Source organism: Podarcis filfolensis, assembly GCF_964270895.1.
Source record: "Podarcis filfolensis genome assembly, chromosome: 2".
Taxonomy (NCBI): Eukaryota; Metazoa; Chordata; class Lepidosauria; order Squamata; family Lacertidae; genus Podarcis; species Podarcis filfolensis.
Window position 1 is genome coordinate 102,041,096 of NC_139605.1, and position 27,325 is coordinate 102,068,420.

Sequence of the window (27,325 nt, forward strand, 5' to 3'; positions counted from 1 at the left end):
CACACAGAATTAGTAGGGCTTCTGCCAAAAGTGGGCAGGGATGCCTTCCAGTATTTGATTACCTTTTGCACAAGTGGCATGTCAGTTGTAATATATATCGCTCTGCGCTGAGCTAAGGTTAGGGGTGCTGCTCTGTTTACGTTGTATGCACTCTTCTGAGGTCCGTTGAACCTCCCCAAGAATTTTCATTGCAGAAGTGAAAATGCTCTTCATAATCCATGAGTTGGTTAGGTTTACGAGAACACCCAACTTAACTGTCACATGACATAAATCGGTAGGCATGTAATTAAAGCTTTCGTTCAAAAAAGGCTAGGATTAAATAACAGTTTATTTGAATAGGAAGCCAGCCCATTTTGGCCTTGATTGCACTCCCCTTACAAAATCAAATTCATAGTTTCGAAGTACTCCTGGCCTTGGCCTTGTTTTAAGATGCCACCAGAAGTGCTTTGGCTGGTGCATCAGCTTTTCCATTCCTCTTACAGTCACTGTCTGGCCACATCCCTTTGTGCATTAGTTATATGCTTATTGGGGCATTCTCTGTGACAATACCTTAGATGTGGAACTCCCTGCTCTAAGAGGTTAGCTTATCTTCCTCCCTCTTTGTATTTTGCCAGGAACTGAGGACATTTCTTTTTAAACAAGCCTTTGTGTCTGCTGCTGCTTTATGTAATTTGTTTGTTGCAAGCTCCAGCTCTTCCTCCTTTTTCTTAGATGTTGCTTTTAGTAATGGTTTGTGCAATGGTTAGTTTTTTAAACAAGGTGGATTGTTATTTTATTTTTGTGCTTTTTAAATACTTTTGTCAGCCGCTTTGAGCAACTTCTTTTGGAAAGGAAAAACAGAGTATAAATTTTAGTATTTTGGTATGAATGAATTAAAATAAACCGCACCTCAGATGGTGGCAGGAGATGAAGCAAGGCCTCATTCGGTGGTTACATTAATGCAGGAGAAGGCAGCCCATAAGGTACCCTTGATCCATGCAAATCTTGCATGGCTTGTGGTTTGTAAATACCTTATGAGTTGCTTCACAACAAGAGCACTAGAAAGTTTATTTTTAAATGTAGGTTGGCAATCTAAGAATACTTGTAATCTGGGTAATTTGTGAAAGGTGACTGAAAATAGGGTACAGATCAGAAAATCGGCACCTTTTCTGAACATGTGGGGGGAGGGGTGCATAATCAGTGTCTTAAACTAACAGTAGTTAATGTTACTCACAGTTCGTTGTTCTAGATATCTTGACAAACCACATTTTTCCACACTGAAAGCTTTACAATTTCTTAATGACAACCCAGGTGGAGGATGTGCATTTGTAAACCTTAGGTTCACTGTGGCTTGTTCACTTGTAGCATGGTTTCTTTGCAAATAATGCATGTACTGTATATTTTTAGCATTTGTGAGCTTTCATTCCTTGTGTTAAAGAGATTTTAAGATTACCATTCTTTGTTGATGACCAGAAATCTTAGTCTGCTAATCATTCTAGGACTGATCCTCAAACTATGAGTGGCTTGGTATTCTGATGTGCACATGAGGCTTTGAAATAACATGTCTTCAATGTATATTAAGATAACATTTTGTTTAAACCTGCTGCTAAAGACTGAAAGTGGATAACTGGTAATATACCAAAAGTAAATAAAAGCATGTAAAACAAGCTGAAGTGTACAGAATGAAATCTCATTCATTCATTGCAGACTTAGCCCTAGCTGTCAAAATGCAGAAGTTTTAAACTTCTTGCAGAATTTCTGAAAGATGTCTAAAATGCAGATTTGATGATTTGCCAGGAAAGAGGAGTGCAGAGTTGTGGGAAAACCAATAGGCATTCCCCTTTGTATATATATTGCACTTGATGTGCTGTTTGTGATGATAAAGATTACAGAAGGTCATACAAGAGGAGGCAGAACTTAAAAGTGCAAGAAGCAAATACATATTTATATAAGTTCACATTTATATTGCCTAAACTTGGCATTAGATCTGAAGTTTAATTGCCCAAATCCTAAAAGGAAATTTTGCATACAGTACTCATGCAGGTGTGTGCCTGGGTACACATTTCCCTTTGAACATCTTCATCTTGTTAAACTGGCTGGGTATATCTCTATGTATATCAGGGAATGTGCATTCTCATTCAGGACCTTCGTGTAACTAAAGCCTCATCCAATCCAGTATTCCGGTTAATTGAAAGATTTTTACAGTCTTTAGCCTCCCATCAAACTTAAGAAGTTGGCCATGATTATATTGTTTTTATTAAGCTTTATATGGCAGACAACCCTGTTGCTAACAGTTCTCAAATCTGGAACCCTGATAACCCTGTCATGTCCTGAAGTCCATTACACTAAAGACCCACAACCAAACTAGCCTCATAACGTGAATTAAATAATAACTTGGAGTGCTTCTTTTCAGAGCTTTGTTTTGTGAACCAGTAGGGCAGCTGTTGGCTCTGCCCTATTTTCTATAGTCAGCTGTAGCAGAATTTAAAGTGCAGAGTCATAGCTATGTTGAGTGTATGTCATGCTAAGTATCTGTGCTCCCCCCCCCCCCAACAAGATATATGCAGTTATCAGGTTTAAATCAGGATGCATCCTGTTACCAGGTTAACTGTAGAATTCCCTCTGCACAGAATTGCATCTGACAACTTCACTGTATAGCTTTTGGCAAATGCTGAAGATGCACCTCTTTACCTTGGTCTAAGATGTGTGTTTTCAGGATCCACCCTATTCTTGTGACTGACATTTGTTTTAATGATTGTTAGTTATGAATTTTAAATTGTTGTAACCTGCCCAGAGACCTGCTAGCAAAGGGCATGTGATAGTACTAGCAACAATAATAACAGTGGTAAAAATACTTGTTGGTGTTTTTGCTTATAAATTGTGAAATCTGTTCTGTTCTGTTACCATGTATGTGTAGTATAAAGCACATGGTATGTGAACTCTCAAAACACCTGGTTCACACACTTAGCTGTTGATGATTTTTAAATTATTGAATATTTCATGGCTGACAGCTGAATGTATGAACTGAGTTGAGTCTATTAAAAATCATTGTGTCTGAGGCAATGAGACACAATATATAAATTCTGTAGGGTTGTTTTTGCTGGGCCACTCACGCTTGTAAACTTGGCAGTTGCTCAGTTCTGAACATGCACCAGCTCTAAGTTTGACCTCTTGATTTCTGACTGTGCAAACGTTCCAGTACTATAGAACGTGCACATGTGAATAGGACATCACTGACCAATTAAGAGCTATTATAGCTTTCTCATGTGATAGTCCTCACGTGATAAGCCCAGGGAGCTTTATTTTTGTGGGGATTGATAGAATTGAAACACAAGATTCCCCACTGCAGTCTGTCCCAAATTTTGCAGTAATTTATTGACAAATCAATACCTTGAATAACTCACAGGCACATTACAAGTGCAAGATGGATGTAGTTGCCTCCTCATGAAAAAGTTCATTATCACTTCAAGAAAGTGATGGTTTTTTAAGAATTATTTTTAAGAGTTATTTGGAATAGTCTTCCCCCACTGACCAAAAACTAAGAAGGTCAGAATATTAACTCTGGAAAAGTATCTCTGGCCCATTTGACCATGGTCTCTGGCCCATTTGACCATGACTCCTTTCACCTCTTCATCTTTAGTATCCCAGTCTAACAGTTGGTTATACATTTTGGATAAAAGTTTAGTATTACTTTCTAAGATTTCCACCTGGTACCTGGACTTTTTTTCACTCATTCCTATTTTTTTATGATCGTACCATAACGCATTAATTTGGTGAAATTGTATCCATCCAGTTAATTTATCCTTTAGCTCTTCGTACGGTCTAATTTTCCACCCTCTTTCTGATTTAACTAGGAGATCTTCGTATGTCCATCTTTCACATTCCAGATTTAACTTTTTTATTGTTAAGATATCAATTGGTGAAAGCCACCAAGGGGTGTCTCTTTCAATCAGCTTTTTGTTCCTGTTCCAAACTTCTAATAACGAGCCTCTAATGATATGATTAGAGAAGCCTCTATGGATCTTTCCTTTACCATGCCACAAATAAGCATGCCAGCCGAATCTAATGTCAAATCCCTCTAGATCCAACAAATCCGTGTTTTTTAAAATGGCCCATTCTTTTATCCAACAAAGACAAGCGGCCTCATAATAAAGTTTTAAGTTCGGAACTGCAAAACCCCCTCTTTCTCTTAGATCCGTGAGGAGTTTGAATTTAATTCTTGCCCTTTTCCCTTGCCATATAAATTTAGCTAAAGTTCTTTGCCAATTCTTAAAACATGCCGTACCTCTAATTACCGGGATATTCTGGAATAAAAAAAGTAGTCTCGGAAGAATGCTCATCTTAATCGCGGCCATCCTTCCTGTCCAGGACAATTTTAACCTATTCCAAGTATCTAAGTCTTTCTTAATTTCTCTCCAGACCTTAGTGTAGTTATCCTCCACTAAATTTATATTTTTCGGGGAGATCCATATTCCCAGGTATTTTACCTTTTTCACCACTTTAATACCTGTTTTTAGTTCTAGCTGGTGCCACCAGGCTTATTATGTCTCCTAGGCCAACATTTGATATCTTAACCAGACTTTATTTAAAATGGAAAACTACTAAATGTCATTTGGGGCAGTTGAACTGGATTATTATTATTATTATTATTATTATTATTATTATTATTATTAGCTTTTCTCACAGAAGTGAACTAAAGCAACTTTCAAACACATCATAAACACTAAAACCAAATTTAAAAAGCACAACCAATGAAAACCTAACCAACGCATCTCTACAGATAAAGGACTGGTCTTACAGATCCTGTTGCACTAAAATAGGCCGCAAATACTTGAAGCCCTTCAAATTAAAGACCAAAAGCCCTGGTTTTTTTTAAAAAAAATATTATTTGCTTGGCTCCAGTGTTTGAAATTCCGCAGGTACCAGGCACGTTTTGCTACAGGTGCGGGTCCAGTTGAGACTATGGAGATTTCTGGGTGTCAGGTTGGCGACCACCATTTAAAAAACCTCTGCCTTAGTTCATAGTTAATACTATTTCCGTTTCCCCTGTGTGTTACTTCTTCTTGCATACTGGGGACCAGTGGATTGTTGTAAGAGCAAGCTACAATCAAGCAATGTAGTTGAGATCATAGAATCAGATAATTGTAGTGTTGGAAGGGATGCTGAGGGCCATCTAGTCAAACCTTCTGGCGAATAGATACTCCGTTGTGGCAACCGTAACCTAGAGCCCAAGTGCCATTTGGCACCTAACTTATATATCCGATTTTCTAACACTGCTTGGCTCCTAAGGATCGATAAAAATGGCACCATGGGGAGACCACTGAAACGGCCCATTTTTGTGTTGCCCCCTCATTGGAAGCATGGACTATGCCTGATGCTCCAGAATAAGCTTTGAGTAATCTGAAGTAATTGTTGAGTGAACCTTGAACCGTCTAAATAAACAATATTGGTAGTTTCAAAACAGCACCGCCAATGGCATTTCCCCCTTCCTGTGCACTTTTAATACACACATACATTATATGGATTTCAAGAGTTCTTTAAGAAATCAGTAGCCTCTTTTACCAGTTAAATTTTGTCCTCATAGCGACCTTGACATGACAACCATTTGTTATTGACAGGAGTCCAGTGAAAGATTAGAAATAAATCTGGGCCAAGTGATTCACTCAACAAGTCATGCATTCATTTTATTTGTATGCTGCTTTCCCACATAAAATTCATTCTCAAAGTGGTTTACAACAAAGGAAACAGGAAAACATTTCAAAACCAAACAGTGCAAAAATAATTTCATAATAGCCCAGCAAAACGACACAGTAGCAAATATAATTACATACAGAAAATAACATTTTAGTACTATAAATATAACAAAATTACATAACAACCAGCATCCAATAGCAAAAATAAAAAGGGAACCTCTCAGGTTTATTGTGTCACAGTGTTCTTGCTTTATCTGATGCTTAAGTGCTTCTATCTAGTGATAACAGGTTGCAACTAGAGGAGAGGAAGAGTCTCTGGGAATTTCTCATGAGAGATTTTAAAAGGGAAAAAAATAACTTCTGTACCTAGAAAACTTGGTTTGTGTCAAATTGTCCAAAACTTTTGAGTTTAAAAACAATCAATCAATCAATCAATCAATCAATCAATAGGGTTTCTACTCACTTTTAATTTTCTTTAGAAAGGCTTTGGATCCCACAGCATTTGCAACTAGGTAAAAGTAAAGGACCCCCGGACGGTTAAGTCCAGTCAAAGGCGTCTATGAGTTGTGGCACTTATCTTGCTTTCAGACCACGGGAGTTGTCCGCAGACAGCTTTTCCGGGTCATGTGGCCAGCATGACTAAATGGATTCTGGCACAACAGAACACCATGGCAAGTACCAGAGCACACGGAAACTCCGTTTACATTACCTTTACCTATTTACCACTACAGTACCTTGAATATGTTTAAGTGTTTTGCATCTCTAGTTGTTACGCTACTGCTGTGAAATCTAAAGAAGAATTCAAAACTACTCTGAATTAGACAGCTTATTGCTTTTTTGTGATCAGAGAAACATTGTATAAAATATGGATGAGTAGCTTCAGCAAAAGAGAGATATAATTTAAATGGAAACCATAATCCAGGGTAAACTGTTTTCTAGATTTGAGTGTATCAGAATGCAAACCGCTGCAATTATTATTTAGTAAAGTGTTCCTAGAGTGCTGTGATTTCTCCCATTTGCAGTTAGTAATATGTTTTTGTTCATCACTGAAGAGAAAACGGAACATTTCCAGCTTTTGCAACTGAATTACAGTTAGGAAGAAAGAAGTGTTTTGAATTTGTAGACAAATAGAGGGAAATTCATTTCAGATTTTACCACAGCTGTTCACATTGCCTCTTCACTTTAAAGAGCAGGTTGATTTGTAGGCAGTGAGGAATGTGCAGTGAAAACCAGAAAGTACAGCTCAAGCTGCCATGCAGTCATGGCATATATGCATGTAATACCTCCTGGACTGAAACCCTACAACATCTGGGAAAGCAATATATTTATGTAATGTTTTCGTTGAACTGTTGAAAGCCCACAGATTCAGCAAACTTAAACAGGCCGCACAATGGCTCTGTAGAGCTCTTTCACTCGTACCAATATCTTAAACAAGAAAAATGAACTTGTCTCTCACGTAATTGAAATTTAGGAGAGGAAACAAGATTTGGGCTTGGATTGTGCTCAGCTAAGTTCTGCTTGGGGTAGAGAAAAGGAGGTGGAAAGGCACTTTTGGCTGATTCCTCTTTTCCCCTGAAAATTTGAGGATTAGTGGTGTTGGAGACTACATGGGGAAGAGGGAATCAGATAAAATGGTTACCTTGTAGTGGTGATAGTTCTTAATTAAATATCTTTATTGCCCTTCATCTGAGGATCACAGGGCAGTTTACAATATAAAATGGTTCCTTTGAGAAATGGAAAGAGCCCTTCCCTTTGCAGAGGGGCAAGTTTTGTTCTAACCCTTGTAAAATGGCAGGTGTTTTCATCAAAGGAAAGTCATTGGTAAAAGTGCAACACGCATGGTATGTTAGTTTCAATTTAAGGTAGAAGAATAACTGCCTATGTTGAAGTGCAAGTTCAAGATTTTTAAAATACAACTGTGTAAGACCATTGAAGTGTGCGAGAAACGTCTTAACATGGTTCTTATTTCACATCACGTTAATTGTATAATAAGTGAACCTCTGTTTCCTGTTAATCTTTTATTGTTCCTTTCTACTTACAGGTAGGAGGAGACAAAGAGTACATCGTCCACGTTCTCCAATACTGGAAGAAAAAGATGTCCCTTCTCTTGACTTGCCTAAATCCTCAGAGGACTTAATGGTGCCTAATGAGCATATAATGAATGTTATTGCCATCTATGAGGTACTGCGGAACTTTGGCACTGTCTTGCGACTGTCCCCTTTTCGTTTTGAGGACTTCTGTGCTGCTCTGGTAAGCCAGGAGCAGTGTACACTTATGGCAGAGATGCATATAGTGCTTTTAAAAGCTGTTTTACGTGAAGAAGACACTTCAAATACTACCTTTGGACCTGCTGACCTCAAAGATAGCGTTAATTCCACATTGTATTTCATAGACGGGATGACGTGGCCCGAGGTTCTGCGGGTTTATTGTGAGAGTGACAAGGAATATCATCATGTTCTTCCTTTCCAAGAGGCCGATGACTACCCCTATGGACCCGTTGAGAATAAAATTGAAGTCCTGCAGTTTTTAGTGGATCAGTTTCTTACAACAAACATTGCACGCGAGGAATTAATGTCAGAAGGTGTGATACAATACGATGACCATTGTAGAGTTTGTCACAAACTGGGGGATTTGCTTTGCTGTGAAACTTGCTCAGCTGTGTACCACTTGGAGTGTGTGAAACCACCTCTTGAAGAGGTACCTGAGGATGAATGGCAGTGTGAAGTTTGTGTAGCACATAAGGTGCCTGGTGTAACGGACTGTATTGCTGAAATCCAAAAAAATAAACCATACATTCGACATGAACCTATTGGATACGACAGAAACAGGCGGAAATACTGGTTCCTGAACAGGAGGCTTGTTATGTAAGTAAATGTTCTAAGCACAGTAACAATATTGGTGCATGGTGGATTTTCAAGAAGATGGGATTTTCTTTTATATTGGGCCAAAAATGTGTTCTATATCTCCATGCACTATTAAAGAAATTGCACTGCGGGGGGTGAGGGGCCAATGGCGAATTGAAGTGGCCGTCACTGAAAAATACCAGGCTCCTGCTTACTGTGTTTCAAAACAAAAGTTAGGGTTTAGAAACATAAGATCTGGTCTGGTAACAGAAAACCTGCGTTATTTTGTATTTAATGTTTTTTGAATGAACAAGCTTAACAGCAGTATTACTTTCTTTTTCTCCAAAGTGACAATTTTTCTAACCCTGAGAGTACTGCTGAATTTTTAGTATTTTGTGAATCTATTCTTTCCTTCTTGTCTTGCTCATAACTTCATAACTGCCTAGGCAGTGACTTCATTTAAATCCATATGCAACATACCGTACCTGTAGCTGCTATGTTGTGATGACCCAAGTAGTAGACCTTAGTGTGCAAAGTCGTTTTTTGTAGAGGCATGACTGCAGAACCCTGAGATTCAGAAGGCATCAGAAAAGATTACAAATTGCTGAATATCAGCAAAAGCCCAAGGGCCAGATCACTGATTCTTCTAAGAATAAAATTTTAAGTACCATTTATTTTAAGAGTCTCAGTTAGAAAAAGAAATTGCAACTATGCTGACACCATTATCAGGCAACTAAGCAGCTTTTGGAGCAATGCAATTCTCACACCTCACACCTGATCTCATAAAACAGCAATTTGAAGTACATAGAAGTCAAATAAAATGAGTAAGAAACCCTGCCTGCCACATGTTTCTCTTTCTGCAAATGGTGTCAGGCTATGGCTACACAAAACTAAATTCTGTGCAGGCCATCCAAATTATTCTCCAAGAAAAGCTAGATTCTGTAAAATGTATACGTTACGCGAATGGACTAAGTTTGTATGATTTCCTTTTAGGTTAAATTAATTTATACTGCATTGGCTTGCTATTTTATAAAATCTATGCTGGTTTTGCTAGTTGGGGATGGGTAAGGACTCTGAAGTCCTGTCTCTCTCCCCGCTCCCCCCCCCCCCCCGCGATCTTTGAAAATCTTACTCTGTGCCTTTTCTGGCTTCTGCAATTTCAGCACCATTGCTTTTATACTTTCAAGAAAGTCTTATACATGTGGAAACATCACTTAAAAAAAGAAAGAAAACAGAAGCTTCCTTCTCAGGAAGGTGAATTTTGTGCCCACTACCAAATTCAGTGTTTTTTCAGTGGCATAGAGTCCTGAATTTAACTGACAGGTATTTATAATTTGCCAAAACACAAAAAGTTATTTCAGTTTATTATATAAATTGTATTCAATGCAGTAGTAAATGCTCTTCATTTTGAAAGAGCTATATGACACTCTGTACTAGATGGCAGCTTTCTCAATACATCTTCCTGTAGTAAAAACTCATATATGAGATCATCAGGCATGAAATCTCAGCCTGTATGAGGATTTCATACTACAGTGGTACCTTGGTTCTCGAACTTAATCCATTCTGGGAGTCCGTTCGACTCCCAAAACTGTTCGAAAACCAAGGCACAGCTTTCGGCTGGCTGCAGGAGCTTCCTGCACTCAATCGGAAGCCGTGTCAGACGTTCAGCTTCTGAAAAACATTTGCAAACCACTCACTTCCAGGTTTGCGGTGTTCGGCAGCCGATTTGTTCAGGAGCCAAGCCATTCAACAACCAAGGTACCACTGTACTTCATATTTTGAAGAGTCTTGTATGACTCAACCGTTGGACCTTTTTTCAGTGCAAAGTTGCTGTCTTTCTCTGTAAACCCACATCCATTTGTAGGCATGTGATCTTACCACTAATGAGTACAGTAAATATCTGTAGAAAGAAAAGATGGCACTCTGGATAAAACCCTTGTATTTTGATCATTTGAGAGGACGTTTCCTTCTCAAGGAGTTTCCTTTACCGTGAAGATAAAAAAACTCCCATTGATTCCTACCAGATTCATTGTTGGCTTGTAAACAACCAGTGTTCTATTCACCTATGATGAGCAAAAATTGCCTCTAGGCAACAGGGCAGATAATTTTTTATGAAACTGAAAAACTTTTCTTTTTTTATTCAAACATCTTACACTGGTACTTGAGAAAAGGCACACCATTAAAAAAATTGTAAGCAGCATAGCAGAATAGGCTGGTCTTCGATATGGCTCATTATTGCTTGTTTATAAGTCTGCTATAGCAGTATAGTGTTGAATATAGATAATAAAATTTTAGAGAACAACCCTTTACTTTGTTTCCTACAAGCATATGGCTATCATTGATGTCCAAACACAAACTGCATTTAGTCTTAAGAATATGATAGCAAGTAAATTTCAATCCCTGATTTACAAAGCTGACTTATTTTCAATTACTATAGTTAAAAATGAAGTGCAGTTTAGAGTTCAGGTGTAATGCTGAACACTGGCTAATCAAGAATGGAAAAGAAAGCTTCTGATTGCCTCCTCGCATCTGTGCCAGTGAAGAATAATACGAATCTGAGGTAGACCCAAGGTGGATCTAAACACGGGGGGAAATGCTATAAATAAGTCAGAAATTAGATAGTTTTAACAAAAGGAAAAAAATCATTATGGAAAACTGTGTTCTAAAATATTCTGCTCTCTGACGCCATCTGGTGTTGCATGTTTATAGTGCATTCAATTTGCTGCGTCTTTAGTAATGTAGCTGAGTCCCCTTTCTATGTAAAGCCTCAATATCTAAAGATATTGCCTTAAGCCATGTAAGAGGGGCTTGTTGAAAAATTTGTTGTTGTTGTTTTTTACTGAAACATAGTGACAGTTCAGTGTCCCTGAGACTCCCCAGTGTTAAAACTCAAGTGCCTCGTCTTCAAATTTAGGCCAGACTCTTTGGGTGCTCCTGATACTTCTCCTCTTGTTAGACTTCTTTGATATTTTGATTAAGACTGCAGTGTAAATCTTTAAAGAGATAATTACACATATTAAATTTGCAGTGCATGCTAGGGAAATGAACTGGGGGTCTCCCATATCAAAGTCTGAATGGAAAATGCATGTAATCAAAACTATTTACTTACTATATATTTTTCTATATGTATTATATTCCACTTTTCAGACAAATGTCCCCCCCCCCCCAAGCTGCTCACATCAGTTAAAAGGGATGGCATTGCCATCAGGCTTGCAGGAACACACAAGGAAAGGGAAATGGGAAAGGTAGGAGAGGGAGGTCAGTTCTCTAATGCCAGAACACATTGGTGAAGCTATAAGTGGGTGTAAGAGGGGGAAGAGCAGGCTGAGCTTCCCTTCCTGGTATTCTTTACTGAGTACTAATGGGCATTTCTTTTTCCTTTGTCTGATAGATAGGGCCAGAGTGTTCTTTTCCTTTACTTCTGCAGTCCCTGGGCAACTGGCAGTTGTTTGCTGTGTTTCTCTGGCAGGTAGTGTGTGGGGAGGAAGCTTCTGAAGCCACTTCTTTTCTGGCCAATGAATGAGGTCAGCCTGGTCTTTACCATGCTGTGATGTAGATGAAGCAACCTCAGGAGCCTTGGTCCCTTGGCAGAAGCCAGTGTGCTGGTTTCAGCTCTCCAGTCGCTGGGTTGACTCCATACTTGCAACAGGGACGCGGGTGATACTGTGGTCTAAACTACTGAGCCTCTTGGGCTTGCCGATCAGAAGGTTGGCAGTTCGAATCTGCGTGACAGGGTGAGCTCCCGTTGCTCTGTCCCAGCTCCTGCCAACCTGGCAGTTCGAAAGCACACCAGTGCAAGTAGATAAATAGGTACCACTGTGGCGGGAAGGTAAACGGCGTTTCTGTGCACTCTGGCTTCCCATCACAGTGTTCCGTTGTGCCAGAAGTGATGTAGTCATGCTGACCACATGACCCGGGAAGCTGTCTATAGAGAAACACTGGCTCCCTCGACCTGAAAAGCGAGATGAGTGCAGCACCCCATAGTTGACTTAACCGTCCAGGGGTCCTTTGCCTTTACCTTTACCATACTTGCTATCACAACTGATTCAGCGAAAACTACTTTTTTGTGTAGAACATATGCTGCCACCTTGCACCAAATCAGAGCATTAGTCCATCTTGTCCCCAGTATTGTCTATTTTGAGGGGCAGTGGGTCTCCAGAGTCTCAGGGAGATGGCTTTTCCATCCAAACCTGCTGCCTGGTCATTTTTAACTTTCAGTTAAGCCTGAGACCCTCTGCATGTGAAGCATGGACTCTGCCATTGAACCCCTGGACTCCATAGCAATTGCATCAGGCAGTCATGCAGACATCTAGATACATGACAAAGAAGTAGACACTTTAATTCATATGACGTCATTGTTTGCAGTAAGACATATTGTAGGCTGAGGTGCGCAAGAACTTAAACGCAACTTTGTATGCAACATTAGAATTAAAGCCTTTGCATATGGTATTTCACAGCTTGTTCTTCCAAGTTTCAGACAGGGTGGAGCAAAGCAGGAGTGATTGAGCCATGTGCAGTAACATATTGGTCATTCATAGTAAAGTGGGGTTTGTTGCTTATCATGATGTGTGAACAGAGCCTATGTGCAGCCACATTGGATGTGGTATAGTTTCTCCCAGGCCTTCTCCACAACTTCCATCCTCTTTCCCACCTTAAGGGCTTTTTAAAATATTCTTTCATCTTTACTCTCATCTCGTACGTACATTTATTACTTGCTTCTTGGATTTATAAAAAGAAGCAAAGGTCATATAATACTTTTAAATTTTAAAAGTGAATTATTTCAGCAATGCATAGTGTGGATTTGTTAAAGTCGCAGAGCGTTATTTTTTCAGACCATATCTGTAATTCTTGCTTTGGAGCACTTCCAAAGCTCAGCATGATATCGAAAATAAGAGAATGGGCGGGGTCAGTCATGACAGCAGATTTCTTCTGGCTACCAAGATTGGCTAAATGTGATGTAAAGTAATAATGCCTGTACCCCAAGTGCTTGCCCTCCACTTAATGATTCTGATTTGTGTGAAATAGACAGTCACTATATTTTTGTGAAATAGAGTCACCATATTTTTGCTATACAGTTCCAAGTCATCAATAATTGGACCAGATTAACTGGTTGTACAGGACTTCATGGTGAATAAAACCTATGTTGAGATTTTTCTTAGGTGAGAAGCCACAGAACATCCTGGAAGAAATAATCATTTCTTCGAATGATTCAGTGTCTAATTTTTGAAATTATCATTGAAAATTCCTTTTGTATGGGAATGTCATAATACTTTATAGTACGGTATGGTAAAGAAACATATTATTTGTGTATTGGAAAGGGAAGAAAAGGTTTGTGTTTTGTGATAATACAATTTTTAAATGTGGCAACTCATATTGTGTAGTTGAATTATAGAAGAACTGAATTATGTTATCATAACATTTTTTAGAGTTTGGTAATAGCTGTTTGTGGTAAACTAAAAATACATGCTCAACAGTGAACTTGTGATATGAACTCAGTTATTCTTTTCATTCCTGTTTCTTTCCCAGTATATACATATGTTTCATTGCCATTTGTCTCATAAACAATTATTCTAATACTGTCACAGAGAGGAAGATTCAGAGTGTGAGAAAGATAAGAAAATCTGGTACTATAGCACAAAAGTCCAGCTGGCAGAATTAATTGAATGCCTTGACAAAGATTACTGGGAAGCTGATATCTGCAAAACTCTGGAAGAAATGCGTGAAGAAATACATCGGCATATGGATATAACGGAGGACCTTACCAATAAAGCACGGGGTAGCAACAAATCTTTTCTTGCTGCAGCAAATGGTAAGAATCTACAAAACTAATCCTCAGTTGCTAACAGCACACAATGGATTATCGAGCGCATTTTGAATTTCTACCTCATTGACGTGTATTCTAGTGAAGAAAGGTTTATGAGGAAAAGGGCATGTCTGTTAAAATTGGGAAGGCCAAGTTCCACAGACTGCATTTATAGTGCCACTGGAATACATATAGCCTTTAGGTACATTTGAGAAGGTTCGATTAAACCTGTTAGGCCTTATAGATTTTTTCAGGGAAATGGGCAAGCATTGGTCCAGGGCTACCCTTGTTGCTGCCCCAGAAAAAGCGCTAACCTATGCAGACTTTGTTTAATAGTGCAAAAAACCCGAGAAACTGCAGGAGATCTATATACAGAAGGATGTGAGCAGAAGCTGACTTCTCTGCTCTTTTCAGGAGGAAACAAATTGAATGGTGTTGGCTGTGGAACTCTGTGTGTGTGTGGGGGGTGTATTTAAAGATAAAATGGTATATTTTTGCTCTTAAGCAAAATATAAAATGTGATTCTTCCTCTAACACCTGTAGTTTACAGAGCTCTTCCTGATGACTTTAAGCTTGTCTTTTTCACTCCTAAATATAGCTAGCTATAGTGTGCCTTTGAAAAATAGTCACCAGTATAGTGTTTGTCTGTTATCAGTTTCCTTAGTTGATCATAATACCTAGTGGCATTTACAAAACCTCCACTGCTTTATAGAAGAAATAATAATTCAGTCTTAAGTGGGTCAGTATGGGCAAGACCACCTGCTCCATACTTTTTATTCACAACCATCCCTTCTTGGCAGTGTTCTGTTTTGTAACAGCCGTAGCAAATTTTTGTTTCTTTGCAAACGGTTGGATTACTGGCTACATCTAGGCTGGGTGCCTTAAAGCAGGGCAACAACTGGAGACATAAACTGAGGACCCTATTTTGCAGTGAGCATCCTTTTGCTTTTGGAGAAACCTGCCTTTTGGAAGAGCGCAGCTTTCTTCTCAAGTCTGCACTTGTTTCAAACCAAATGGATTTCTTGGTGGCACTGGGATCCGAGTCTAGTTCTAGAGCACTGAAAATATTGCAGCGGATAAATAAATGAGGGCAGGAACAGGTCAGATTGATTATCATCCTTGTTGGAAGAGTTGCTAACTTGAGGTTTCCATAATCCCGCAGCTCAGCCTTATTTTTCAGTCTTTGCATGTTTGGAGCCAGATTAATGTCCAGGAGCCACAGATTTGTAGATCTGTTAGGTTACTATATATGCATGTTATCAAAACTTCAATTAATCTGCAGAATCAATAGCAATTAATGCATGTTCTCTGACATCGCTTGTAGAGTTGTAGATTATCCATATTGACTGAGTGATGTACACAAAATTCCATTCAGTTTGCAATCCCTGCCATTTTTGAGACTATGTATACAGGTAACTTGCAATTTACGTGCATTTAACTTGTGCATATTCAACTTTACACACTTGGCAAAAAAAGGGGGGTCTGAGGGTCCAGGGAAGAAAAACTTCGGCAATCCCGTCTGCCATTGCACCCAGTGTGTTTTGACTATACAAGATTTTGGTGTTCCATATTATCCCTGGAACATAACCCCGATGTAAATTGAGAGTCGCCTGTATCAACTTGTAATCCACCTGTTAAATGACTTTTTAAAAATTACATGTGCAAACAGTACTTCACAAATGTCAGTTGCACTGTGGACCATGTATCCAATTGTTAGATGGGTCTGTCAGGGGTTAAAATGGATACTTCTGGAGCCCCTAGTTTTTGAACTAGGTGTCTATTGTCCATTTTTTGCTTTAGAAGAGATTCTGGAAGCAATCAGAGCCAGAAAGGGGGAAATACCAGAAGATAAAAACTCAATAGCTGATGAAACGGAAACGGAAAAGGCTAGTGTTGAGAATAAGGACAGTACAGATACTGATAATGGCAAAGAGGAACTTTCGAACCAACTGCTGGATGTAAACAAAGAAACACCACCAGATGAAAGTTCTGAAAAAGGAAGAAAGGAAGGTAAAGACGTTACTTGCGAAATTAACATATTTTCTGCAGTAGTGTTTACTCCCGTGTATTTCATTTTAATAGCATTTGTTATTGTATCTTTTGGTCTGTCAACAATTTCAGTTTTAGACAGACATTCTTCTCATCACAGAATCAGCTCTCATTCCCCAGTGACATAGTCCAAGCAGTTTTCACAAACTTTCATTTCAGTGTAGGTAAAACTTGGCATCTTGGTATAAGCCAGTTTTTAAAACACCCGTTGCACTTTGTTACCCATTTGTTACTGTAGAGCAAACAGATGCTATAGATAAAAGCAACTCCGTGACATCAGCTGTTGGAGGCAACAGCGTAGATCCTCCTGCTGGAGAGTCTAGTACTTCTGAAGGAAAGAGTGCAGTCGGAAATGAGTCAGAAATCCTGGATGATAATGAGGCGAACAAGAAGCTGGTGACATCAGAGGCCCTCAAGAATGTCTCAGGTACAGAAAAATGCCTCTGTAATTTAGAGGAGCTTAACAGTTATGTAAATGGAAATCGCCTAAAACCACTTACAGTGTATGCTATTTGTGCTGCTTGTTTGCACTGCCATCCCTGACACTCTGATATGTTTGTCTTCAACTGAATTAATAGTATCCCAGATTTAATGTGGATAGACTTGTGTTGCTGCTTCCTTCAAATATTTGGGATTACAGTGGTACCTCAGGTTACATACGCTTCAGGTTACATACACTTCAGGTTACAGACTTCGCTAACCCAGAAATAGTGCTTCAGGTTAAGAACTTTGCTTCAGGATGAGAACAGAAATTGTGTGGTGGCGGCAGTAGGAGGCCCAATTAGCTAAAGTGGTGCTTCAGGTTAAGAACAGTTTCAGGTTAAGAACGGACCTCCGGAACGAATTAAGTACTTAACCCGAGGTACCACTGTACTACTATTTATTTCAGCCGAAGCCGTTATGAATGATAAAATACATAAAACAGAATAAAAGCAGAATAAAATGCAGGACATGGTTAAAATAATTATTAAAATCAGGCATCCTGCCCGATAAGAGTTTGATCCCCCAAAGAATTTAACTTCTTCCCACAAACTTTTCTCCTTAAAATTGCCGCTCTAAAGGCAAAACAGGCCACTTTTTGTGAGGTGTAAGGGGACTTGTTCCCTAATAAAAGGTTTATCACATACTCATCTCAGTCTTCTCCCAACTGGGAGATTTAAATCTTTGCTCTTGAGTCCTCGTAGATTGGGCATACCAGTAAGTAGTAGAGTAAGTCTTCAGGCACATTACCTCCACATGGGCAAACTCTTTCTTCATAGGGGAATTTGAAATTACGTTTCGCATTTGCACTGTGTTTATTTTTAGAACTCCCAGAATGCATTGGCTCATATTTTAGTGTGGTATGCAAAGGAGTGAGAGCCTCTTGGGCAGCAGAGCATGATCCCATGGATGCCATGTTGGGGACATCCAATGGTAAAAATACCTGGTATAATGGCCGAGATTGTAGAGTATGCAGACAGAAATGAATGTAAAATAGATCAGAATCAGTGTCATCGATCTCATGCATGTGAACCTCTTTCGGAAAGATTTGAAGAATGTGTAAATAGGGGGAAAGCATCATTGTATAGAAATGACGGCAATATATTATTTTTATATGATAGATATAAAGACCAATTGGGAAACTATGTCTCTAGGGTGCTATTCCACGACTGCAGAAGTTGTGAATACCACAGCAATATGTACATGCTTATTTGCATGGATGTTTCTTGCCCAGCTAGCAGCCTCAGCAGCTTGTTGTGAACCTGTTAGGAGTTGTTTTGTTGCCCAGTGATCTGAGAATTTACTGCCTTGAATAATGTGGTATCATCTTCAGTGCTGGCCATCTTGATATTTCATCCTTGATTTCAGGTGACTCATGATAAGATTGATAGCAATGATTCAAAAATAATTGCCCCTCTTTTAGTTCTGTTCATAATTAAAATACTTTTGTTTATTCCTTCCTATCCTCTTACTCATGTCTGCTACGTATTCCTTTTGTGCATTGGAGACTGTCTTCAGTAATCCTCTCTGTAAGCTCTCCCACCTAACCAAAATATACAGCTCCCTTTATGTAAAACATGTATCTGGGAAAAGTTGTAGTCCAACCCTCTTCCCATGTAATCGTTTCAGTGTTCAAAGGTTGTGTTTTTTTAATGTGGGTGTGCATACAAATTCAACCTTTCTTCTTCTCCCACTCCCCAATGGGATTTTTCAGAATGTGTAATTTGGTTATAAATCATGTTTGCTAAATGCAGGAATAACAATGTGCTTAACTGTTGAGCTAAAATAAGAAATATAGTGGCTTTCTTTATAGAAGAAGGTGCACGTAATTAAAATATATACAACACCTGTTGACTTAAATTCAGAAAGAAATTATCATTTATATTCTCATACTATTGATGTTTCAGCACCTTTTGATTTCAAGATGTTCATCTTGCATTTTAAAGTGCCCTTCAGGTAATACTACGTACATAAATAGTTCCTATCTTTCACAGATGAAACAACTAAGATGGTTCCCAGCCTGAACGTTGGTTCTTCCACTGAAGCACTTTTGTCTGATCCAGAAAACAGCTGTAGCAATGTACTAAATGCCATGCAGGATGAATCAATGAAGGCTTCTGATGAAGTGGAAAATATTGAAGGAGGATCCCAGAGCTCAGAGGAGCTAGGTAAAAATAAAGCAGTCTGTCTTTAGAGTAGCTCAGGCATAGGCAAACTCGACCCTCCAGATGTTTTGAGAGTACAATTCCCATCATCCCTGACCACTTGTCCTGTTAGCTAAGGATGATGGGGTTGTAGTCCCAAAACATCTGGAGGGCCGAGTTTGCCTATGCCTGGAGTAGCTGATTGCTGCTCCTAAAATGACACGTTTCAGCAATATCTGTACTAATTGGCCTTTCTGTCTCCTGTTTAAGTGGGTGGTTTGTTTTGGTTTTTGACAGGGGATAGATCTAACAGTGAACGAAGTGAATCTCCAAACACTGGAAGAGGCACGCCGGGTTCAACACGAATGGTCACCAGGTTACGAAATCCGGATAGCAAACTCAGCCAGCTGAAAAGTCAGCAAGTTGCTGCTGCTGCACATGAAGCAAATAAGCTATTTAAAGAAGGCAAAGAGGTTTGTGTTAATTTTGCAGACTTTTTACTGCAGAAATACTCCTGTTCACGGAAAGCAAAATGAAGGTGGTCACCTGGTGGCTTCTACTGGGTGGCGAAAACTAACAGCACAATCTTATTCATGGCTATTCAAAAGTCAGCTCTATTGATTTTAACAAAACCTACTCCTGGGTATAAGTAGAGTTTGTTTCTTTAGGAAAATCAACTTTGAAGACAAGTTTATCCTTAGCCTAAGTTCTTATAGTCAGAGCCTATTTCATCCTGTGCACGTATTTATAGATTAAGAGCTGCATTTTCTAATCCTCGACATTACATTCCCTAAAGATAACAGGGATTGAGCTAACACTAAAATCTAAGACCAAAGATTGTAATTTTTAAAAATTTGTGTGCATTTTGTTTTTTATTTCAATAAGGTCCTTGTGGTTAATTCCCAAGGAGAAATCTCCCGACTGAACACGAAGAAAGAAATAGTGATGAAAGGAAACATCAGCAATTATTTCAAACTAGGCCAAGAAGGGAAGTACCGTGTGTACCACAATCAATATGCCACCAATTCTTTTGCTTTGAACAAGCATCAACACCGGGAAGATCATGACAAGAGGCGACACCTCTCTCACAAATTTTGTCTGAGTCCTGCTGGAGAGTTCAAATGGAATGGCTCTGTCCACGGGTCAAAGGTTCTCACGATATCCACCCTGAGATTAACAATAATTCAGCTAGAGAACAACATCCCATCCTCATTCCTTCACCCCAACTGGGCTTCCCACAGGTGAATATAGTTGTGATTTTCATCATTTTTTATGCAGTGGTTTTTAAAATTATATAGGTTGGATCCAGACTTTCTCCTGTATGAACCATTTGTGCAGGAACCTGCAAAAGAGCTTCCCTGCTGGCAGAAGCAGTGGGGGGAGCGGCACAATAGTTTTTACCTATTGCTCGTTTCCCTCAGGAACACTTTCCATGCTGTCTGCAGGCTTTTCAGGGGCACAGGTTGCTACATGAGAAGCTGGAATTTGCTAAATAAATAAATAAACGCTCTGCTCCCTTTTTCTGAGCATAAGTTAGTATACAGCTTGTAAGTTAGTATAAGTTAAGCACCATCAACTTGCAGGGTAGCTGAAGAAGATGAGTTTACTGTAAAAGTTGACAGGGTGGAAATGGAAAAAAGAAGGGAAATGGATGTAGTTGTCTCAGTTGCATGCGCTTAGGCTTTGTTGCAGGCTGAATTACAGTGGTACCTCGGGTTACATATGCTTCAGGTTACATACACTTCAGGTTACAGACTCCGCTAACCCAGAAATAGTGCTTCAGGTTAAGAACTTTGCTTCAGGATGAGAACAGAAATCGGGCTCCGGCAACGCGGCAGCAGCAGGAGGCCCCATTAGCTAAAGTGGTGCTTCAGGTTAAGAACAGTTTCAGGTTAAGTACGGACCTCCAGAACGAATTAAGTACTTAACCCGAGGTCCCACTGTATAGCGCAAATAATTTGCTATATCCTCATAGCACAAATAATTTGCTATATCCTCATAGAAACACTTTGAAGAGGGATTTTAATGAAGAGAGGTAGTGTTTTATAATATATAATAGATAATTTATACCTCGCCCATCTGGCTCGGTTTCCCCTGCCACTCTGGGCAGTTTTGTTTTAAAGTATGCTATTGACGTAGCATTTATCCTACTGTATGCAGCAAATGCTGATAATATTTTTGTCACCTGTAGGTCTAATTGGATCAAGGCTGTGCAGATGTGTAGTAAACCTAGAGAATTTGCATTGGCTTTAGCTATATTGGAATGTGCAATCAAGCCAGTTGTCATGCTGCCAATCTGGAGGGAGTCCTTGGGACACACCAGGTAAGATGTCTGAATGAAAAACATAAGTCTACATTAAAATATGTGCAAGTACTGTACTGGAGAATTTTAACACCATTTTAGCACTGAAAATTCACGGGCACAATTTTTGCAATATGTTCGCCACCTGGAAGTTGCCTCATGTCAGTTAATCTCAGCAATGGAAAAACTACTTTGAAAGTTCAACAACAGTGTACTTTAAATGCTCTTGACTCAACTGCATTCACTGTTTGTACAGCAGCGTGCAGCTGTTTGTGTATTTGTAGTATAACTGGCCCAAAAGAATGTGTATCTTGCGATTAGGTTGCGCAGAATGACAGCTATTGAAAGAGAAGAAAAGGAAAAAGTGAAAAAGAAGGAAAGAAAACAAGAGGAAGAAGAAACCATGCAGCAAGCAACATGGGTGAAATACACATTTCCTATCAAACATCAGGTACAGTTTCTGCATAGTAATCTTAAGTATATGTTTTTAGCAGATTTCTGCTCTTCCTTTATTAAATTTAAAAGGCTGTATGGGGTGGGGTGTGTGTTTTTTTAACATGGAGAGTAATAGGATCAATGAAAAGACAGAATTTGAGACTGACTTGTGTCTTGGCCATTGTTTAATTGGATATTAATCCATGATGGGTTCTAATCTTACTCAGGTGATAGAAGAGAGATTTCACCAAACATCTTTGATACTGTATGTGCATAGGATGTGATTTACATATCCCAGTTCCAAGTGTAAGAGAAATTTGAGACAGGTCAAGATCCCATGTACTCCATCTATTCAATGAAGATGATTTCCTTTTCCTTCTAGCCCCATGACAAAGAAGCCTAAAAACAAAATATAGTAGCATTTATCTATTAAGAGTTATCCATAACAATCACTAAGAAGTCTATGTGGAACCCTTTGATAAGCCCTTCTAAAAAAAAAAAGGCCTGAGTAGCTGCATAGATGCACCCCTAGTATTCTTTGTGTGGAAATCGCGGTTCTAGGAACCCAACTGGTCATGGCAAATCTGCATCCCTAAAATGTTGTTGCTTTTGTATGTGCATTACTGTTGGGAGCAGAGGCTAGTTCTAGTAGTGTGCTCAGTCCTTTTTCATGCATTTATGTTGCAGATCTGTGTTGTAGCCACAGTTTAAGCAGTTTCCTGCAGCATTTGTTGAAAAGCCATCTTTTACTTTTGTAATTGTATATAAGCTTTTAAAGTAAATTTATTATTTTAAAATGTGTCTGTAATGCTTTACAGGTTTGGAAACAAAAAGGAGAAGAATATAGAGTAACAGGGTATGGTGGATGGATCTGGATTAGTAAAACTCATGTTCATAGATTTGTACCAAGATTACCAGGAAATACTAATGTCAATTACAGGAAATTACTACCAGGTGAGTGTAAAATATCTTTGCTTTGAAATAATTTTTACTGTTAGTTACTGCATCATAAACAGGCCTTCTCAGCACTATAGTCAAACCTCAGTTCTCGAACAGCTCCGTTTTTTAATGTTTTGGGATACTCAAATGCATTCATGTATTTTTTCATTCTAAGTTTTGAGTATTCTATTGGAAGAATTTTGTCTTTTTAATTACAGTTATATTTCTGAGTTCAAAATGCTGTGTTTTGGTGCAAGAATCAATACATTTGAATACTTTTGTTACACACCGTAACTTAATTCTCTCTTTAATCCATGCACCCTGAGAGCTTGAAAAGGTGGCATAGAAATCTTATAAATAAATATACGTGTCCTTTTTTAACCAGCAAAAAGTGAAACTACTACCATCCCAGAAAAACAGCGTGAACTGGATAAAAGGAAAACTCCAGCAAAAGTGAAGGTCGAGCATGGTTCTTCGAAAGAAAAGATAAAATACTTCCGCGAGCCACACAAGAAGGACCAAAAAGAAACTGAAAATTCCGAGACCACAAAGAGAGCTCAAACCAAGGAAGAAAATGAACCGCATGAAGAAAAATCTGAAATCAAACATTTTGAAAAATCAGATCATGCAAAAGAAGGTATTAAGCATTTAAGGCATATGGGTGGGTGGGTATTTAGGTTTACACGGATTAATTCTGTTTAGCAGAATGTATGTGTGCTTATGTAAATCTGAGAACAATCGGGGGGGCATTAAAAAAAAATCTGAAACTGTGGATGTCGGATACTAAAGTCCCGTTGACACATTCACCTGCATACACATGGAAGTTACTTCCCATTGCTGTGGTCACACATAGTTGTGATGTGTATGAATGGAACCATGCGGGTTAGGCGAAACAGGTCGGAAAGACCCAGTAATTACCAAAATGTCTTACTGAATTTAAATTGTTCTTCACAGAGAAGAATGAAATTGGTGAAGGTGATAAAGACATCAAGGAAGAATCTATGGAGGTTGATGAAGTGAAAGTGGATACCTCCACAAAATATGAGGAAGCCCCAATCAATGTGGATTTAATCAACGTCAGCGAGAGTTTCCACTTAAGGACATTTTACAAAAGGAAAGTAAAATCATCAAAACTCGATGGACTGCTTGAAAGGAGAGTAAAACAGTTTACACTTGAGGAAAAGCAGCGACTAGAAAGAATAAAGCTCAAATCTGGTTCTAACTCTTCAGGTTGTAAATTGTTGAGGCAACAGGAGATTGAGGATGACCTACAGTTACCTAAAGCAGGGGATGAGAAGCAAGTAGATTTGACATCCCAAAGCAGAATTGATACTTCAGATACAAATCAAATGGAAGATCCTGTTAAAGACCGCTTGTCACCTAGCAATCGCCACTTTACCAAAACCAGTGACTCAGTCCAATCTTTGCCTTGCTTGAATAGGCTTTTAGAGGGAGAAGCAGATGCAACTTCAGTTCAATGTCCAGATACTCAAAGTTTGAAAGCAAAGGATAGTAATGAAAGTGTTTCTGAATCCATGGATACGGATAACCCTCAAGTGCAGAGTAAGGAGAAAAGCACTGACTGTTTGAAAACAGAAGACTCTAAACCAACAGAAAACAAAGAAACAACAACATGTGGTATCTTAGAGGACAATGCAAAATGTTTGGAGCAAGCAAATACTGAGTCTCAGTGCGGAAATGTTATTCGGCCAATGGTAACTGAAAGCAGCTGTGAAGGAGACACTTCATCTTCAACTGAGATAGGAAATGAAGCGTTAACATCTGAAAAACACGACTGTGATTCTGCAGAAGCTCGTAGGTTAGAAAATCATCCCAGCATGGTATCTCGGCAAACAAAAGAGAGTCTTGTGAAAAACATTGCAGATGCATCTGAACCCAAGATTGCATTAAATCCAAAGCAGACTCTCGGGGGCCTAAAATCGCTGCATACTGAGCTAATTTCAGAAAAGGCATTTGAAGCCCAAATTCCTGACGTGATTGGAGAAAATATTATTGATGAGGTGGTGAAGACTAAAATCACTGAAACAAATGGCGAAAAGCAAGACCAAGAGAAGTGTGTCCCACCGAGTTCCATCAACAAGTGTTTTGATCAGATTAAGAGTATTGCTGACAAAAATAATAATAAAAACGGGGAATTGAATACACAAACGGAAAAGGGGAAGTCAGCAGCATTTCAGATTAATGGGAAGGACACTGATTTTAAAGTATTACCTAATGAAGAGTGCTTAAAGAGAGAGACACTTGCACAAACCGAGAGTGGCGTTGACTCGAAAATCAATAATATTAGCAAAAGCAACCCTCTGGTCAAATCATTTTCTTCTAACGAATCTCTAAAACCATTTATGAATGGTGATATTGCAGTGGAAGATGCAAATGATAATTTGGTCAGTAAGTTGGGTGTACAGAGTTCTGTGGGTGGTGATTCTAGAGACAATGATTTGCCTCAAGAAAATATGTCTCAGTCTAATCAAAATACTGGAAGAAAGCAGTGTTCTCCTGAAAGGTCTAGTCTTGTTGATGACACATCCATCACATCTCTCCATTCCTCCAGTGAAAACAATATATATAATGAAACCGAATGCATGGAGATTGAACCACCTTGTGTTACGAAAACTGCTCCATCACCTGTAATTTCCTGTGAGGAATCTAGCTTGAGTAATGACTTTGCTGATCAGAATGGACTACCGATAAGCAACAAAACCGAAAGCGTCAATGGAGAAAGTGTAGTAAAAGCCGTTGTTACGGAAGTGACCACCACGTCAACCGTTTCTACAGAATCCAAAACTACTTATAAAGTATCGGGATTGTCAGCCATCAAGGAAGATAGAGAAAGTGGGGTATCATCCATGGAAAACTGTTCTGTATCCACTGTAACCACCACCACGACCACGACTACCACTGTAAGAAAACTTACCGCTCCCACTACAGATAGCAATACTGATGTCATTTCTGTAAAGGAGCATAGCAAAACTGTGGTAACAGCAACAGTGACTGATTCCTTGACTACTGCAGCGGGAACCTTGGTGACTTCTATGACAGTCAGCAAGGAATATTCCACAAGGGACAAAGTGAAGCTCATGAAATTTTCAAGGCCGAAAAAAACTCGTTCTGGAACAGCCTTGCCATCTTACCGGAAGTTTGTTACCAAAAGCAGTAAAAAGAGCATATTTGTTTTGCCCAATGACGACTTGAAGAAGCTAGCAAGAAGAGGAGGGATCAGAGAGGTTCCCTGTTTCAACTATACTGCGAAGCCTGCTTTGGATATTTGGCCATATCCATCCCCGAGACCAACGTTTGGTATCACTTGGAGGTACAGTGCTAACAGCTCTTTAAAATCATTTGGGTGGGAGAACATGTCTTCGTACAAATGGTAGGCGTGTTATAATCCAGCATGAAAATTCGGCACTTCAGGTGTTATCCCTTTTAAATATTAAACCAACATTTTTTTGGTCCTCCATATTTGAGGATATTTGAGCTGAATTTACCTAGCAGGAATGTTCGTTTCCCAGGTATGCTCAATTTAAAAGGTTACCCTGCTTCCAGGCTTAAAGTTTTGTGTACTGTCAAAGACTAGGATCAATATTGAAGGGGGGGGGAAACAGCCAGTGTACATATGGCAGCTTGGCATCTACCATGCAGAGGGGTGAATAAACTCTCCTTAAGACACAAGAACCTATATGGAGGTGTCTTGAAAGCCTGACCTGACCATTGCGATTTGAATCAGTTAAAATGGGTCTAGCAAAAATGATTTGATATTCTGTAAAAACAGATTGTTTAGTTATCTGCTAGACAAAAGATTTTACGTTACAAAGTTGCCTTGATCTAGATTATTAAATAGGGGAGGGACACAGGTGGTGCTGTGATCTAAACCACTGAGCCTCTTGGGCTTGCTGATCGGAAGCTTGGCGGTTCAAATCCGCACGATGGAGTGAGCTCCCATTGCTTTGCCCCAGCTTCTGCCAACCTAGCAGTTTGAAAGCACACCAGTGCAAGCAGATAAATAGGTACCACTGCGACAGGAAGGTGAACGGCGTTTCCGTGTGCTCTGGTTTCCATAATGGTGTCCCATTACGCCCGAAGTGGTTTAGTCATGCTGGCCTCATGACCCGCAAAGCTGTCTGCGGACAGACACCAGCTCCCTCGGCCTGAAAAGTGAGATGAGCACCGCACCCCATAGTCACCTTTGACTGGACTTCACCATCCAGGGGTCCTTTACCTTTACCTTTATTAAATAGGCTTTTGTTTAACAACCCTCATTTTGTCAGTATTTAGTGATGGGATTTTCAGAAAGAACAGCCATGGGTCATACCCTATCAATATGCCACTGGCCTAGTCTGGAGCTTGACGATACCTTGGTGATTTCCAGAATGGCAGTTTTAAAATAGAAAACACTAACTAACAAAATATAATAAAATAAAATACCAAGGCATCCAAGATTATTCAGCTTGCTTTACTTGAGTAAGGATTTTTTAATTGCACACCCTTGTTTTATGTACAGTTTGTTTCAGTTGGTTAAGAGCACTTGAAACAAGTATCTAGTAGTTTATCATACTTAGTTTGAAATTATCAGCTAGTGTTCTCTACACATTTTGTATGTTACCTTCCTTTGTAATATCGATGTGGGTGTAGGAAAACAT

At 39.2% G+C, this 27,325-nt stretch overlaps 1 protein-coding gene across 29 annotated transcripts in view; it reads left to right on the plus strand.

The window, feature by feature from the left end:
• BPTF (bromodomain PHD finger transcription factor) overlaps positions 1-27,325 on the plus strand; it is a 66,474-nt gene that overhangs the window by 6,527 nt on the left and 32,622 nt on the right. For 25 of the 29 annotated variants that reach the window (XM_083598474.1, XM_083598480.1, XM_083598473.1 and 22 more), the window contains exons 2-13: positions 7,714-8,536; positions 14,101-14,324; positions 16,119-16,328; positions 16,606-16,794; positions 18,842-19,015; positions 19,262-19,464; positions 19,877-20,232; positions 21,183-21,314; positions 21,615-21,744; positions 22,547-22,682; positions 23,053-23,304; positions 23,622-25,998. In XM_083598474.1, the coding sequence (XP_083454600.1) occupies positions 7,714-8,536; positions 14,101-14,324; positions 16,119-16,328; positions 16,606-16,794; positions 18,842-19,015; positions 19,262-19,464; positions 19,877-20,232; positions 21,183-21,314; positions 21,615-21,744; positions 22,547-22,682; positions 23,053-23,304; positions 23,622-25,998 (5,206 nt within the window). The remainder of the gene's footprint in view (positions 1-7,713; positions 8,537-14,100; positions 14,325-16,118; positions 16,329-16,605; positions 16,795-18,841; positions 19,016-19,261; positions 19,465-19,876; positions 20,233-21,182; positions 21,315-21,614; positions 21,745-22,546; positions 22,683-23,052; positions 23,305-23,621; positions 25,999-27,325) is intronic. The other 4 variants (XM_083598491.1, XM_083598495.1, XM_083598475.1 and 1 more) reach the window with 3 other exon arrangements.